Source organism: Pinus tabuliformis, chromosome X (assembly GCF_031772625.1).
Source record: "Pinus tabuliformis cultivar Carrire ecotype Pingquan chromosome X, CPIR1, whole genome shotgun sequence".
Taxonomy (NCBI): Eukaryota; Viridiplantae; Streptophyta; class Pinopsida; order Pinales; family Pinaceae; genus Pinus; species Pinus tabuliformis.
Window position 1 is genome coordinate 126,399,548 of NC_142308.1, and position 17,315 is coordinate 126,416,862.

Consider the following 17,315-nt stretch of genomic DNA (forward strand, 5'->3'; position numbering starts at 1 on the left):
ACATTTCATTGATAAAAGGGATTGGAAACTTGGTTTTAATTGTTATTTTGTTTAGTCCTCAATAATTGACGCATAATTTGAACGATCCATCTTTCTTTCGAACTAATACAACTGGAGCATCATACAAAATTCTACTTTTTGTGATAACGCCACATTTTAAAAGATCATGGACTAATCTTTCAATTTCAGTTTTTTGATGATGTAGATATCGATACAGTTTGATGTTGATGGGATTTGATCTTGATTTGACTCAATTGTATGCTCGATTTCTCTTTTAGGAGACAACTTCATTGAAAGATCTTGGAATACGTTTTCGTGTTTTTGAATTAGCTCTTGGACTTTCGGTGCTTCTTCGTTGACCAAATTTGAAGTCAACATTTCTAATTGATGACATTGTACTAAATAAGTTAGTGCTCCCTTCGAAATCATTTTCATCATTTGGGATGATGATACAATTTGATTCTCAAAGGGCTGGAACCCATATAACTCGTATTTTTGCCCTTCCCATTTAAAATTTATAAACTGTTTTTGATGGTTGGCACAGTAAGTACCTAAAGTTCGAAGCCATTGGATACCTAGAACCACATCCACTCCTAATGGTACAGTTTAAAACAAAGATTTTAGATTAGTCTTGAATTTGTAATTTGACTTTATAGCATTTCCCTACTTTTCAATTTTCTTATCATCAACTACCAAAACCTTCATGTTGGGCATGGGAAATGTAAAATTGTTGAATCTTTTCACCATAGTTGAGTCCAAAAAGTTTGTGAATGCTACCGGTGTCCTTCAAAACCATTACGTTGCTCTTTTTGATATGTCCTTTTAATTTTAATGTTTGGGGTTACAATATAACTATCATGGCCGATAAAGACACTTGCAGAATATTCTCGTTATCTGGATCTAGAGAAAATTATGGGGAAACTTCGATTTTTTCTACATCTAATTCTTCATTGTTTGAATCATTAGTTGCTTCACATTTATACAAGTTCTTTGTTTCTTTTCTTTTAACACAACTATGTTTAGGGTCCCATTTTTTGCCACAACATTTGCGCCTGCAATCTTTCATTCTTTGCATTTCCAAGTTAGTCTCTTCTCCTTCACGAAGATGTGGTGGAACATATTTTGTGTCATCCATGTTCGCAGCTTGGGAAAATCTTTATTTCGAATATACTCTTTCAACTTTTGGCCATTGCATCTTCATGTGCTTCTTTTCAATAGTTTTTGCCTTCTGTCTTGCTACTTCTATAGAAGTGATGTCGCGAAGCTCAAACTCAGCGTAGAGATGGGGCTTAAATCTCATGGTGTATGATTGAACGAGACAGGTCTGATAACCTAAGTACTTGTGTAGCTAAAATTTCTCATTCTCGAGTGTATTCGTCCACATCTCATTTTTGTTAAGTTTGATGAGCGCTGAAAATAACTCTTCTTCCTTGACACCTTAGAACCTTTTAAAAAACACATTTTTGAATTTCCTTCGACAAATAACAAGTGCCTTCTTTTTCCACCAAATATATAACAAATATATATAACAAGTATGTCAAATCTTTTCATCATCATTCTCAATGTGTCATAAATCTTGAAATATTCTTCTACTTTATTGAACCATACAACACTTCTCGTTACCTCAAATTTGGAGTTCAAGTTTTGCTCCTCATTGATATGTCACAACCATTGGAGCAAAAAGAGGGTATTCATTCACAAGTTGCATATTTGAGAATTGATTCTAGCGCTATATATTTGAAAATTCGTGTTACTATTTTGTTGAAGGGATATGGACAATGCTTTTAAAAACTCGAGTTATATTTGAAAATTTGTGTTACTATTTTGTTAAAGGGATATGGACGATGCTTTTGGAAACTCGGGTTTCTCATGTGATTTTGACGAGTTTGACAAATCCAAAAAATTGAAATGTTGAATAGCTTCATTGTTCTGGAGTATTTGATTAAATGTAATCTTCAACTTATCACTAATACAAGTCAACAACATCTTTGCTCAATTATGATTTAAATTTACCGTATTTGAAAAGATTGCATGTTCCTTTTAAATTCATTATAGTTCCGCTTGAGCTCACTTTCTATTCTCTTTGTTGTACCCTGAAGCTCCTTGATTTCAATGGAATGCCAATAACCTTATTTTTAAAATCAATCAATTTTTTACTAAAATCAACCTAGAGATGAAGCTTAAATCCCATGGTGTATGATTGAACAAAACAATTCTATGATAAACCAAGTACTCGTGTAGCTAAAGTTTCTCATTTCCAAGTGTATTCATCCACATCTCTTTTTTGTTCAAGCGTTGAGAAAAACTCTTCCTTCTTTAACACCTTAAAACCTTTTAAAGAACACATTTTTGGATTTCCTCCAACAAATAACAAGCGTCGTCTTTTTCCACCACACATAACAATTATATACTTCACCTTCCATTTGCATGAATGCATCCCTGATCTTTTCATCATCATTTTCAATGTCGTAAATCTCGAAATATTCTTCCACTTTATTGAGCCATGCTACACTTCTCATCACTGTCAAATTTGGAGTTCAAGTTTTGTTGTTCATTGATACGTCGCAACTGTTGGAGTAAACTTCAACTAGAGCAGCGGATGGAAAATTAGCGAGAACTGGAATTAGCTGCTGGAGAAACTGAAAACCTGCTCTGATACCAAATGGAGCACACAAACTCTTTAATTACAGAAAACATGAATAAATATCTTTATTAATGATTAGCTTAAATACGGCCCTAAGTGCCTCTTGTTGAATGGGCAAGATCATGCCCTTTTCCTAATTACTTATTAATTACAAACTATTTAATTTTATATTACAATGACAAAGTTGGGCAAGCTAGTGGATTTCTATCAATTGAAGATTGAAAACATTCTGTTAAACAGAAATTTCTGAAAATAGATTTTCTGTTTTTTTTAAAGGAACATCAATCTTTTAGTTGTCAAAAAGAAGATTATGAAGGGCTACCTTTCGATTTTTGCAGAGGAAATGTTGGATATATTGGGTATGAATTGAAGATGTGTGGCGCAAAGTACAACCACCATAAGTCACAAGCTCCTGATGCATGTTTCTTCCTTGCAGATTGTCTCATTGTAATTGATCACTGTACTATGATGGGTATATTCTCTCATTGGTCCCAAGCATTGAACTGCATAATGAAATAGATATGCATAATATCCAACAAAAGAATCCAATATGTTTTTCTAAGCATGGTGCAATTGAATCACGAGGATATTTCTCCTAGTTCTTCAAAGCACAATAACTCTGTCAATTATTTGTATATACTGTGTATGTATCTGTCAGACAATAATATTGTATTGAAGTGGATCTGCTGATTCATCATATTGTTCTGTTAAGGTTTACTGCATTAATTGAAGAATTGGATCTGTTGCATGATAACATTCTGTTGATTCACTGTATCGTTGAGAAGTCAGTTCTGTTCAATGAAGGATACAATAATTGTATTGAATTAAACTGCTGTTTCAAAGGGAAAAGATTTGTCAAAACCCTAGTACCCGAAGAAACCCTAGGGCAAAAATTACACTAGATCACTAAATATTCTCCAGTTAAAAAGAATTTAACCTGTCATTACAAATATCTCACCTATATACCATTACATGATAATGCAGTCAAACACCTAAGACTTAATCAGTAACACAGTTTCAACCATACTTTACCGCAGAGATTACAGGCCTGTCCAATAAAGGAAATCCTGAAACCGTCTTAAGACCAGAATGTCTATCACAAGGACCATTAAACACCATAGGCATAACCCCTGAAACATTGCATTATGATCAAAACTTCCATTGACAGACTAAACGTAGTCATCTGGATATACCGACATAAATTTACAGACATCAGTTTACCATGTGTATTACAGAGGGAATAAGCTGCCAGCTTTCCACCAAGTACACGCCAAAAATATGTTACATTTTTCAGAGCTGTCAAAAGGCTTTAGATTAATTTGGCCTTTAAATTCCACAACAATGCACTGCGATCCCTTGTAAAATCATCCCTATATGAGACATTGTGACATGCCTGAGCACTAAACTACAATAGATGGATAAGACAGTCCCCTGACAGAAAATGATCAATAGAATTAATGGGGATTACAAAAATACACCAACTATAGTCCATAGGGCGTAACACCAAAACAGAACAAAAGGGCCATTATAATTTATTGTTCAAGTCGCTGGTATCAGAAGAGAATTTTTGCTAGCCTTCAATTGAAGACAGCACACTCCCACCTTGTCCACTGCGTACTACTACCTCCCAACCAGGTCCCTTGAGAGGAAGAGTATCAGCATTTGCACTTGCATGTTCAGCTGAATCGTTTAGCATATCAGAACGGTCCATCAGCCTGACAAGATTTGATTCACTAATTTCACACTCAATGAGTTCCTCCTCTTCATCTTTTTCTTGCTGGATCAAAGCAAGTAGATCTGATTCCTGACCATGATTAAGACCACCAATTTACCAAGATATTCAGCCGGCTATAGTATTGTTTACATTTTGTCATTTGCCATCCAAATTGTGCAGATGTCCCTAGGGCCTAGGAAAGAAACAGAAACATTCTAGCAGGATGCAAAAAACAAAGATAAGTCATCTAAGCAAATGTTCAAACCTCTAGCATGTTGGTATTCCGTTCCTGACGAAATTGTCCTTTCTCAATCACCAAGTGCTCCAACTTTAACTTACCAAACGCTACTTTAAGCATGCGACCCTGTATGCAGGATCTCTTATATTAAGACAACCATATAATAAAGAAGCATTTAACTGTTGATTCAATCTCAAGAGGATTACTGTTACCTCCACAGAGTGTGCTGTGATAAGCCTGTAAACATGTACAGGTCGTGTTTGTCCAATCCTGTGGCATCGATCCATAGCTTGCATATCCATTTGAGGATTCTGTATTGCCAAACTCATTAACAAAATAGTATAAGCTGATAATACATCACAAAAATAAATATCTATATAAAACATGCCTTTGACAGAACAGAATCCAAGTGTTACTTATGACAAGTTTGTTAATACATGATAAAATACCTAAAGCCCTCCCACAATTGTAAACATGTCCAACAGTTCCTACTTTCTTAAATTCTTACCCAATCACTATCATAGATAATACAAGTGTCTGCAGCAGTAAGATTGATTCCAAGACCACCAGCCCGTGTGCTTAGCAAAAAGATACAAAAGTTGCTATCTGGGTCATTGAAATCCCTTATCTGTGAGGAAATTTAACAATGAGATTACAGTCAGTAGACTTAACATATTTCAAGTTATAAACGCTAGTCATTAGCATTATATAAGCAATGTGATAGTGTCACAAATGTAACTTTAGAACTGGAGTTGAAATATAGCACTGTGGTTGACAATGCTAAATTACACTCTGTTATTTCACTTGATCCTGTTTTTAGTCTCAAAACTAAAAAACACATGTACCATTTACAATGGAAGGATTACCCTTTACCTGATTTTTCCTATCTTCCAACTTAACACTTCCATCAATGCGACAAACCTCATATCCTCTCTCACTTAAATAGTACTCCAGCAAGTCAAGAACTTTAGTCCATTGAGAAAATATCAACATCTGTAATCAGACCACATCTTGTCAGAACAAAAAGCAGGTTTAAAATAGTAGAGGCATTGCCTTGATAACCAGAAATATACATCATTATATTCTCTTGATCACCTTAAGTTTCCCACCATCAGACATTAATAATGAACAGAATTAAAAAGGCTGGCTTGACCCAGCAAAATGATCGAACTGAAAGCACAAAAATTAAGGGCCACTGTCTTACCTTGTGTTTCTGAGCTTTCAAATGTGTTAATAGCCTCTCTAGCAAACCAAATTTACCACACTGCTTAACCAACTGCTCCACCGGTGGATATTCAACTGGATAAATAGCCAAGATCAGATGTATGAAACTTATTTAAAACCAATTCAGGAAACATCTCCATTATTAATACCAGTTTCAAGAACAGTCAAAATTTCATGATTATAAGAACATAACTTTCTAAGCTCACTACATGACTCCCAAAAGAATACAATAAAATTACATGATCCTTACATGATTGATCGAACTGTGACTCCAAAAGATCAGGGTGGTTGCAATTCTTGCGCAGTTGAATCATCAAATTGTTCAGCTTTCCCTTTAGGCCTGTGCCTGAGATAGATAAAACAGATTCTGTCATATTCTCGACCCTCAATCTAGACTAAGGAAATAACATGCAATAGCTGCTGTGACACATTGCATAACTCTAAACATTTAAAGGATCATGCTGAAATGTGCTTGAATACCACTCTTAGAGATGTGAACAAATTGCATATTTAACTTACCGTTTTCTGATTTATTGTGCAAATAAACCTCAAGTGTTTTGTTGACCAAATGATCTTGGATCTGCTTCTGATGTTCTGTCATATCTGCATACAAAATTATCTCTTTTTTCCTGGGCAGGGACTGCTCAACCTCTTCTTTCAGCCTTCTGAGAAGAAATGGTCGAAGGATCAAATGAAGCTTTGAAATTACCTGGAAAAGCACTTCTTATCAATGTCCCATCCAAAATTAAAATAAAGTGACCAAAAGCCAATAAACTACTTAGATTTCTATTCACAGCGTACTAAAGAGGTAAACTTACTTGAACTCTTCTTTTCTCTTCAATTTCTTCCTGCCTCATCCCATTGCTTTGTTTCCCAGCTAGATCAAACCTTAAATGAAAACAGAAGATATAATTAGACATCTAGATGCAGAAGAGCCGTCTTTTGTTACCCTAGCTAGATCAAACATTAAATGAAAACAGAGGATATAATTAGACATCTAGATGCAGATGAGCCGTCTTTTGTTACCCTAGAACATTGATCCTTCCAAACATCAGAAACAAGGCCAAATGAATCCTACATCTTATCCTGCTATATCACAGAAAAGAAAAACATAATGATCCTTCCTTGATGCATGCGAAAATAATGAAATAATAAGCTATTTTCTAGGTATAGCATAGGCACAATTGAAGCATCCTAGGTATCCTAAATGACTTGTATAACTAGTTGGGATGCTACTCTTATGCTTTTGTCACCATTCCTATAACATAACAATTTGTGCCCTCTCTTCACGTTATTGTCAAGCAGCCCAAATAACCCTACTTTTGAATTATTATTATACCCTGAATGACTTGTAAAACTGGTTAGGGTGCCAACTCATATGTCTTTTAGTATTTACCAGACCTAAAGTACCAATCTGTGTTCTCTATTCACTATGTAAATCAACCCAATAATCAAAGATGAAGCATGCATAGGTCATGCTGAATGGAGCAGAGTACAAGTGACTTTAGTTTTCAGACTCACCAGAAGCTGGCCGTTATATAAACTGATTAATATAGGTAATCAGCAAATTGCTTGGGTGTAAATTTTGCAGCCACTGAAAATGCAATGGCCTCTAAAATGCAATCAATAACATGTCTGTAACAAATATTTCAGCATCATTTATCCCACTTAACCGATAGTCCATGCTTCAGGTAGGCATAAATGGTACACCACACAACTGATGAAAATGTATATTGGGGCAAAGAATTTGATCTGTGTACCATACTAAAAGATGACTGGTATAACAGGGAATTTCAATAACAATCCAATCAAGGCAGTTTTCATAAAGCATAATCCGTGCTTAATGCTAGCATATCATCAATTCAAGACACCAGTAACATGAAAACTGCCTTGAAGCTTACATTTGACCTTGAAAACAAGCATATCTTATGACAGACTGTAACATGTGAAGAATACAAGACAAGCACGACACCTGACAGTTAAGTTTCATGAGGGAGGCTGCAAAAGAACCGAGTTAGCATCATTATAAAACTGCATATGAAGGTCTAAAGTGAAGGTTGCACAGGCTAAGGACTTCTCATTAATATCTAATTGCTGCAAAATCCAGTCAGAATAAGCAAAAAAAAACACTCTAGACAAGTCATGAACAGGCAGAAGGTTAAGGATAATGAAGAACATTTTGACAAAAGCTCTCTTAAAAAGGCAGTAAAACTTTTCAACACGGTCTTACCAAGGATGGTGTTTGTCTCAATACATTGTACTAAGGCAACTCATTACACTAATCAAAATATAAAAGTGACAGAACAAGAGCATTCAAAAGCTGCAACAAAATGAAGAGAAACTGTGAAGATCCTCTGACATTCAAGCTATTAAAGCCATGTTGAAACACAGAACCTAGAATAACCATAGAAACAGTCATAGATGATTGAAAGCCATTATTGCATTCCTGTAATGTCAGTTCATGCACTTGGGGGCATCATACCCATACAAACAAATATTGTTTATTGCAAGCTGACCCTAGCCCTCATTTTGAGATACAACAGCTTCTCTTGTGAAGACCTTAGAGCAAGTAATAATCTTTGAAATCATAAATTGATGTTTTAATATGCACAGATAAATCATATTGCTGGGCCACATTAATTAAATCTGTTTTCATCCCAAGCAACTTGCACTTCCATGACTTGCATCTAGTAGGCAGCTTACAAAGTAAGCTGTACACACAGGAGACTCGGATTTATCTTTTCCAACATTCATTGCTACAAAACACTGACAAAGGATGACTCTAATAGAACACCCACAGTGGATAGAATCTTAGCACACTGTAATACCAAGCTGCCTCCTCAGTGACATGACTAGAGACAGTATCATCAGAACAACTCAAAGATGTAGCTACTATAAACCACCTACGATAAAATTATCAACATTAATACAGCAGAGCTGCCAACAAGTGTTGTCATTACAGGTTAGGAAGATAGAGAAGTATATAGAACAAAAGGTTCAGCATTGGACTTGATAATGGCAGAATAATGATCCAATGGAGTTAACATCTCATAGAATCCAAACTTATTAGACAAGTAAAATCCTATATGCCTCAATCCAATAACTAAGCAAGTAAAAGCTTGAACAGTAGATGCTTACCAAGATTCAAACTCTTCACGTGATGTGAATATTTGAGACAAAATGAAATTCAGCAAGGACCAAAGTTAAATCCTATATGCCTCAATCCAATAACTAAGCAAGTAAAAGCATGCACAGTAGATGCTTACCAAGATTCAAACTCTTCACGTGATGTGAATATTTGAGGCAAAATGAAATTCAGCAAGGACCAAAGTTCCGCCAAATTATTTTGTAGGGGTGTTCCAGTCAAAAGCAGCTTATTTTCAGCAGGTAAGGTTTTCAATTCCCTCAGCAATTTGCAGTTGGAGTTTTTTAATCGGTGTCCCTGCAGACACATAATAATCCAATAAGAAACCTAAAAGACCAAAGAACAAAGCATTTGTATTAAACATACCTCATCAACAACTAAATATTTCCAATCATAGCTAGCCAAAGAATAAATAATTTGTATTAAACATACCTCATCAACAACTATATATTTCCAATCATAGCGAGCCAAAGCCTTGCTATCATTCAAAGCAACCTCATAAGAAGTGACAATAACAGGGAATGTTGGGCCCACTGTGTGAGGCATGTGGATTTTCCTCAGCTCTTGTCGCTCAATTTTGGAGCCATGATAGATTATAGCATTCATGCTTGGAACAAACCTGCAAATAGACCCTCCCTTAGAATTTTAATTTTTTACATTGATAAGTATACATGCAGGGGCAAGACAAAAGAAAATCAATACTAGAAGAGACTTTCAATACCCCACCTATTGATTTCATTCACCCAATTCGAGAGAGTTGAAAGAGGAGCAACTACTAAAAAGGGCCCATGCATGCCCATCCCCTTGAGATGAGCAAGGAGACCAATAGTCTGCACTGTCTTTCCTAGACCCATTTGATCTGCCAGAATTCCATTGAGCCCATTTTGCCACAGAGAAATCAACCACTTTACACCCTTAATTTGATAGGACTTTAACCTTCCCCCGATCAATAGAGGAACAAGTTCCATCTGTTCTTTCCAGTTCCTCTCCTCCTCTGTTAAATTATCAGAAGTTTGAACTGGGGTGTCTCCTATGCAATTCTCAGTCATAGCATTGATAGCATTTTTTGACTTTTTCTTTGTCTGATAAGAGTCCTAATATTGAGAGCAGCAAGGTTAGGCTAGCACCATAATCATATTTTACAAGCATATAATACAGTAGAGAGTTGCTGAGCAAAGTTTTCCAAATAACATTTTTTCAAATAACAAACTCTTCATTTCCGCCCTTGAAGGCATATCAAACTAGGTATTTCAAATGAAGATCCTTCTTTACTTGATACCTTATGATTTACATATCATGAATATCATTTACAAATAAGGTTTGGATTAAAATATTCCACAGTACATCCACTTAAATGCAATATTTTTAGCTTCTCAACACAAACAAATTAGTTAACAGTAAAGTATGATGAATGGTACCTAGTCTAGAGACCAGCAATAATTGCTTAAGCATCCAACATACTTCAGTGCTAGTTTAAAGTCTAGATTGGCAGTTTGTGACATCAAGTATAAAACAAACTAATCTGGTAGCAGAAAGAAAAATAGATATTCCTAATTGTCAGTCATTAATATCCTGACATTATTCAAGAAAGCTTCCAAAAGAAATGTTGGCATCCGAACCCTTACACTTCCAAACAAATACACTTATTTCCTATAACCGGCCCAAGTACTATTCATTGTCTTTCTATAAAGAAGGATAAACTATAAAACTTGAACCATGGTCATGGTTTAGGAACACTGTTCCTGATTCAAACCCCAGCTATTAAACTAGGATTCAGTTTCAAAAGAATACAGATTCCAAACAAAAGTCCCTGCCAATATCTCCAGGCATACCAGATTCAAAAGTGTGAAATGAAGGGGGATAAAATCCCTACCCTATATTCTATAGGGTGTCAGCCTGTGATCAGAGCCTAAAACTCAACAAAGTTGACCATATCATCTGATCACATTTCATAGGAATCAAATAAAAGACATCAAACAGCCACATTTTTATACCATGACATGAAAATCCCAGACATTAGTATAATAACATCAAGAAGATAATCAGGAAAAGATAAAATTATTGATGTCCAACTACTGACCACAAAAGCAAGTCAAAGGGACTAAAAGTACATTCCCGTGTAAATACAATGTGGGAGTGCAAATACAACCCCTAGATCAATGCTTAAAGTAGAAGCATAGCTAAGTATCCAACCAAGATACATCATACATATCACATAGGTACAAATGATGCATTAGTTGATGTCTAGTTTTAGTGCAAGTATGGATAGATTCAAACGGAAGTATGCATTGATGATCAGAGAACTTTAAAGGAGTATTGGGAGCTTACTGCATTATTAGTCACCATCTTACGCTTTCGACCCCTACCACTTTTCTTCACCGCACTTGCTTTTGCATTGCCATTCTCACTTGGAATCTGTATACAACATATTTCCATTTGAATATTGAGATAGTAAAATGATGAAGGTGCCTTTCAAAATGTCAAATACAGTTCTGTAGCTTACAAATGTGATGTCGTCCATCTTCTCAAGCAGAAACTCTGAATAAAGTTGAGTCTGGCTAAGAAGCTCATCCAATTTGTTAAATAATAAATGATCCATCTGTGAACTCCCATTGCTCAGTTGTTTTTCCATTTCCTTCTTTTCTCGCTCAGCTCGTTCTTCTTCTAGGCGTTTCTCCTCCATGGCCATATCCTCTGGAACTTCCAATGCTTCACCATGAATTGATAAATCATTATCCTCTATATCAACAACTGGCGCTTCACTTCTAGACATTCCCTGTTCATAGAAAATGAAATAATAATCTCAATCTCAAGGCAAAAAAAATTATAAAAGAACAAGAAACACAAGGATCATTAACAGACTTCAAATAGAACAAAAGTCCAAGGCAATAGAATGAAAGTATTTGAAGATAGGACATCAAGCAGTAGCCAAAGGCTTGAAAAAGAACAGTCACAATTAAGTAATGTTCTTTACATATCACATCTCAAACACACTACCAAACCTAAGTACCATGCAGTAATAGATAGAAATTGCAGTAAAATTGAGAAAGCAGAAACACATCTTTACCTCATCTTCTAAAACAGATATAGGTGAATGTGCGTCTCCTTTAAGACTGGCAGTTGAATCCTTCTCCATTTTTAAAATCTGCATTGTGATTGTAAAAACAAAGCAAGCCATTTTTAATTTCAAAATTCAATATCATATGAATAACAGACATGCCACAGTAAGGACATCCAATATAATAAACTAAAACTTAGATCTTATAACCTTGCAGCAAGACTATTTATATATTCATTATATCTTGATCAATCAACTCAGAACTGGTGTCCTTGATAAGCCATGGTGCTGAACAAAATTTCAAATATATGATCTCATTATAGAAAATTTAAAAACATTCATTTCAAGAAACAAATTTTTGGCACATGAAAAGAATAACTACATTAATAATTTAAACAAAGATATTCAATCATAAGCAAAGCAATAGCATCATGTTTCCCTCTCTATAATAATTTGGACAAATAGCCAATGACTAAATGCATTGCTAAAGAATTACTTGCTGAATGGATCTAATATAATACCCATATTATTAAAAGTGAATTTCTAGCAATTCAAACAGCAGACCTGAATACTCCATTTATGTATATGCTCCTTTGTCAATGGATATACTAAATACTAATTATGAAAGGTCCAATGAGGATTTTAGGAAAGTTGCAAGTTGGAATCACAAGTGACTTTAGCATGAAGGATGCAGATGATTAAATCTGTGTTGTCCACTATTGTGACTCGAGCAAAATGAAAGAAACCCCTGCTGAGATGGAATATAATATGCAAGTACAAGTTAGAGCTAGAGAGTAATGGAAGATGAAATTAGATCCATGCCGATAATGTTAATGAAACTGTGGACTGAGTTATTTTGGAAACATGTAAAGAAGGGTTCTCTAATCAGAATGCTATTTTGATAGTGGAAAATAGTATATATAAGTAAAAAGTAATGGGGGTTGAACAGGTATAGAATGAAGCCAAGGAAAGCAAGTGATTTCTCATTTTGAGGAGCTAATATGGATAACTACCCAAATGAGTGCTCAAAGAAATCATGCATTGATTTGTTCTTAAAACAGTAAATGCAACATAGAGAAGTGATCAATCTGAAACCATAATGGGCAGAAGGTAAGGGTAAGAGTTACAGTCAAAGCAGGTTCCAATAGCCTCTGCCATGAGAAAGATAGCAAGAGACAAGTATTGCACTCTTAGAAAAGATCTAATAACCACATGTATGGGCAAACGTTTTGGCTCTCATTTAGCTGGTGTGCTAAGTCTTTCAAGAAAAAGGCTCTCAAATTAATAGATATTACCCATGCAGAGAAAAATAAGAATCAGTTCATCGCATTTTTCTTCAACCCTCACTCTTAAAATAGATCCAGAATCAGGCCTATGTATGTTAAGAAAGTTTACAGAGAAAGGATAGTCCATGTTAGCGACAATTTTATCAAAAGGAAGACAATAAGGAGAAGAGGCATACCCTATTTTAAGAGAAACTCTGCTGAACTTTACCTGTTGGGATACATGCCCATTTTGAGGCATCAATAAGCAAGACATTCTAGCTAAATTCAACAAGGTGGATGTCAGTATCTCTTAATCTTAGGATGATCAAGGCATTATCAATTGTAGAAGGAACCAGCTGAACTTTGATGAGATAGGGGAACCCAGGTGGTGTCAGAAAGACCATGAAAGCATTCCAATGTTCGTGCTAAGAATTGGCCATGAAACAACACTCGTCTAATCAATTTAATTTTCAAGGTCTGACAAAAATGGTAAATTCCATATTTGACAGATTAGTGATCATGGGCAACTCAGTACTTAACTTCATGGCTGATAAATAGGCATATTGAAATTAGGAGCTTCAACATCTTTTGGCCAAGACTAGAGATTCAGCATTGGCATTCCCAAAGCATGTAAGAAGAAATTACAGTAAACCAGTGAATCAGTTACACAACAAGGGGTTCGGATTGAAAATATGCACTAGTCAGCAAGGAGCAAGGGAGCAATGTCTATTGAACAAATAAAGGAAAAATATCAAGGGGTGAGATGGTAGTTATAAAATTGATGAGTAATTATGGAAATAGACAAACCATTGCCACTAATTATGATTGCATCCAAATAACATGTGATGTTTAAACTTTAGACATGTAGGGCCAGTAATGTGTTATTTGTGAAACTTTGCTTATAACCACCCTGATTTTCACAAGCAATTATAGTAATGTTCAATGTGAAAGCAACTGACATAAAAAATCTGGAATTGCCCTTTAAGTAACACCAAGCAACAAACATTGGTAAATGTATTGAGAAATATTGTTAAAACTGGGATGGCCGTCCACAATATTTCTCAAAGATCTTCAACTCATTAAGGCAGGCAGCAACAAGAAAGTGGAACACGTAGATAGTGAAGACTCAAGCCAGTCAGTTGGATATGATTTTAATCAAACTAGAGGACACGATGACATGATTGATTGCCTTCCCTCTTGGCATCAAGAAGATGTAGGAGAAGCAATGGAGAAGCCAGCAATTTGTTTAAGTTTGTACAAGCATATTCCACTCATAAGCAGGAATAGAGAATAGCTGACCATAGCTTGCCTTCTTATCATATGATCTTCTTTGAGATGCTTCCAAAATCTAGTGCATGATCAGACCATCATATATAATTCCCTGATTTGGCAATAAAATATTTTTTCGTCTTAACAGAAAACAGAGATTTCCACTCAACAAAAGATTCAACAACTTGTGACTTCACATTGCCCCAAGAAACTCAATTTATTCTGTAGGGGAGAACCCATGTCAATTAAAACAACTATAATCAGAAAGTAAGATTGAACTGAAACAAGAACTGAACTGCCACAAGTGCAACTCACAAAACTTCAGCGCTTCATGTTAATAATTGACAGTGCTATTAATGTGGATAATGATCTTGTAGTTAGTAGATATTTTTATTTTTTTGTTGAGTTAGAAGAGTTATGTTCAAACTTCAAATGTAATCACAGCACCTTTTGGGAGCTCGTGCTCTAACTGAAATTGACAGTTGAAGGACTGTTTTCGTAGAATTGTGAGAGAGCTCAAAATTTGCAGCAAAATGACACTAGATGCCTAACCGCATTACTTGGAAAATCCATACCTATTGCCAACTCAGCTCAAAGGGATTCATCACTTGCAAAGGGAACATATACTCCAAAATCATCCAAGGAACATTCTAGCCTACCTAATTCCCTTGTACCTACTTGAGTCAAACTAAAATAGAAGCTTGAAAAGAGTAGCATATTAGGTAAGCAGACAATAACCCATAAGCATGGAGGAAATGAAACAAAAAATTATAAAAGATACAATCAAATCCCAAATGGCATTTAACAACTAAGGCCCAATGAGAATTTACTCATCTATACTAATTCTGTCAAATTAAACATTAGGACCCCAGGGGACTGGAACGTCCAGTGGAGTCATGACTTGCAGTGGGCAGATAACCCTTATCCCATATGCATTATAGCAGGTAGAATTTCCTTGTGCATAGTGGGTTCTAAATAAAATAAAAGCTTTAGTGGCATTGTATAGTACTTAAGCATACAATAGAAAAACATGGAGGAAATGAAGAAGAAACCTTATTGAAGATACCAATCAAAACCCAAATGGAATTTTAAACACTAAACCCCCAAAGAAATTTCTCCATCCATGCCAATGGTGCCAAGTCACAATAAGAGAAGAGGAAAGTTAACGTTTAGTGGTACCCTAATGGCACTATAATCACAATAAGAGAAAAGGATAATCAGAACTCTAATGGCACTATAATCACAATAAGAGAAAAGGATAATCAGAACTCTTTTGGGGAATTATGTGTTTCTCCCCATTCATAATGATTTTGCTTAATATGGCTGAGGATTTTGAACTCCTATGTATATTTGATCTTTATATATCCATAATATAATCTATACCGCTTTTTCTCTCTGAAAAAACGTTTAATCTAATGGCACGCTAGTGACTACGATTATGCACGAGTCTTGCAAATGCCGCGACCCTGCTTATGAGTGAGTCTTGCAGAGAGATGCTCCCTATCAAGAGTGAGAACCATATAAATGATTCGTGTGCCCTCATTTGTAAACACGATGAAGTGATGGAGTTAATAATATCTTATTCCCTTTTATATTCTATTTATACCATTCGTCAATACCAATCCGGCAATGGTCCAATCGCTCGATGGAGTGTTAAGCTCTTAACCAGGATTCCGCTCCTGTGTTCAATCACATGCATATTGCATGAGTTTGAAAGAGATGAAGCTGGGTACCAAGTCCAAGTGAAATTTCCACCCCTCGAACTTGGCACCTACCGCCCTTTGTAAACTCAGAAGGAACTCGTATGAATGTCACACAGTAGTGAAATTTATAGTAATGTTTTACATAAAAGTGTCCCTTGAGTCAATGAAACCGATGCACCCATTAAGAACAAAAACGGGTGAAAAGCACGAATAATATAAACTGTCATTTTAGCTTGCAGGTGTAAGTAAAACCTAATACTGAAGGACCCCGTTCGTAGCCCACCACCATCCACACATGCAATCAATGCAAGCTCTCACAACAAAACAAAAACATGTAAGCAACGTATAATGAAACATCATAAAATGCAAAACTAATAATATCAACTTGTCAGCTGAGTGCCATATGGAAAACAAAACTAACCTACAGCAAATGCAGGCTTTCAAGTTGATGACTTCAAAATGAATTAAACCCTACTTTGTTACCCTTAAAAAGACACTAAGATATATACAATTTACTTCCGAAGAATTTGGGAATGTCTAAGGAAATGACAAATGCCAAAAACAGACCTGAAGACTTGCTCTGCTACGTCGATTCTTCACTGTTTCGATAGAAAGAAAAAAGAAAAAAAGGCACTGGCTAAAGATACGAGTGACCAGGAATCGAACCTGCCACCTGAACAAGAGGATTTGTAAGGGAATGAGAGAAACAATGAAGGAAGAGCCGAACAAATACAGGGAGGGAACGGCGCAGGTGCGTTAAGGCGGGAAACTTAGTTGGAAAACCCTTGGAGAGAGGTAGTACGAAAGGGTCTAGAGAGAGAGTCCTGATTTTTTGTTGAGAAATAACAAAAGTTGGTAAACAGACACATGGACCTCGGTTGACTCACAGTGAGTTTCACTGTGGTTAACACTCTTGTTACCGTTTGTTCATGGGGTATTGTTATGGCGTGTACCACTCAGCCTGGTGAAGTTTAACTGGGGTTTTATTTTATTTTATTTGAGTTTGTTTTGTGAAAATTAATCAAATAAAATTTTAGTTTGAAAATATTCATTTT

General features: G+C 35.7%; 1 protein-coding gene and 1 pseudogene across 1 annotated transcript; one reads left to right on the top strand and one right to left on the bottom strand.

Moving 5' to 3' along the window:
• LOC149138758 (aminodeoxychorismate synthase, chloroplastic-like) overlaps positions 1-3,243 on the top strand; it is a 31,487-nt pseudogene extending 28,244 nt beyond the window's left edge.
• A 519-nt stretch (positions 3,244-3,762) lies between these two features.
• LOC149138759 (chromatin remodeling protein DDM1-like) lies at positions 3,763-17,072 on the bottom strand. Its single transcript, XM_089446812.1, has 16 exons — positions 16,828-17,072; positions 12,033-12,110; positions 11,469-11,741; positions 11,294-11,380; positions 9,692-10,059; positions 9,398-9,584; positions 9,087-9,262; positions 6,639-6,708; positions 6,340-6,529; positions 6,071-6,166; positions 5,801-5,895; positions 5,470-5,589; positions 5,105-5,224; positions 4,809-4,907; positions 4,624-4,722; positions 3,763-4,448 (listed from the first exon to the last, which is right to left on the bottom strand). Exons 2-16 carry the CDS (start codon positions 12,099-12,101, stop codon positions 4,215-4,217), a joined length of 2,283 nt encoding a protein of 760 aa, XP_089302938.1. The 5' UTR covers positions 12,102-12,110; positions 16,828-17,072; the 3' UTR covers positions 3,763-4,214.
• Between the last annotated feature and the right edge of the window lie 243 nt (positions 17,073-17,315).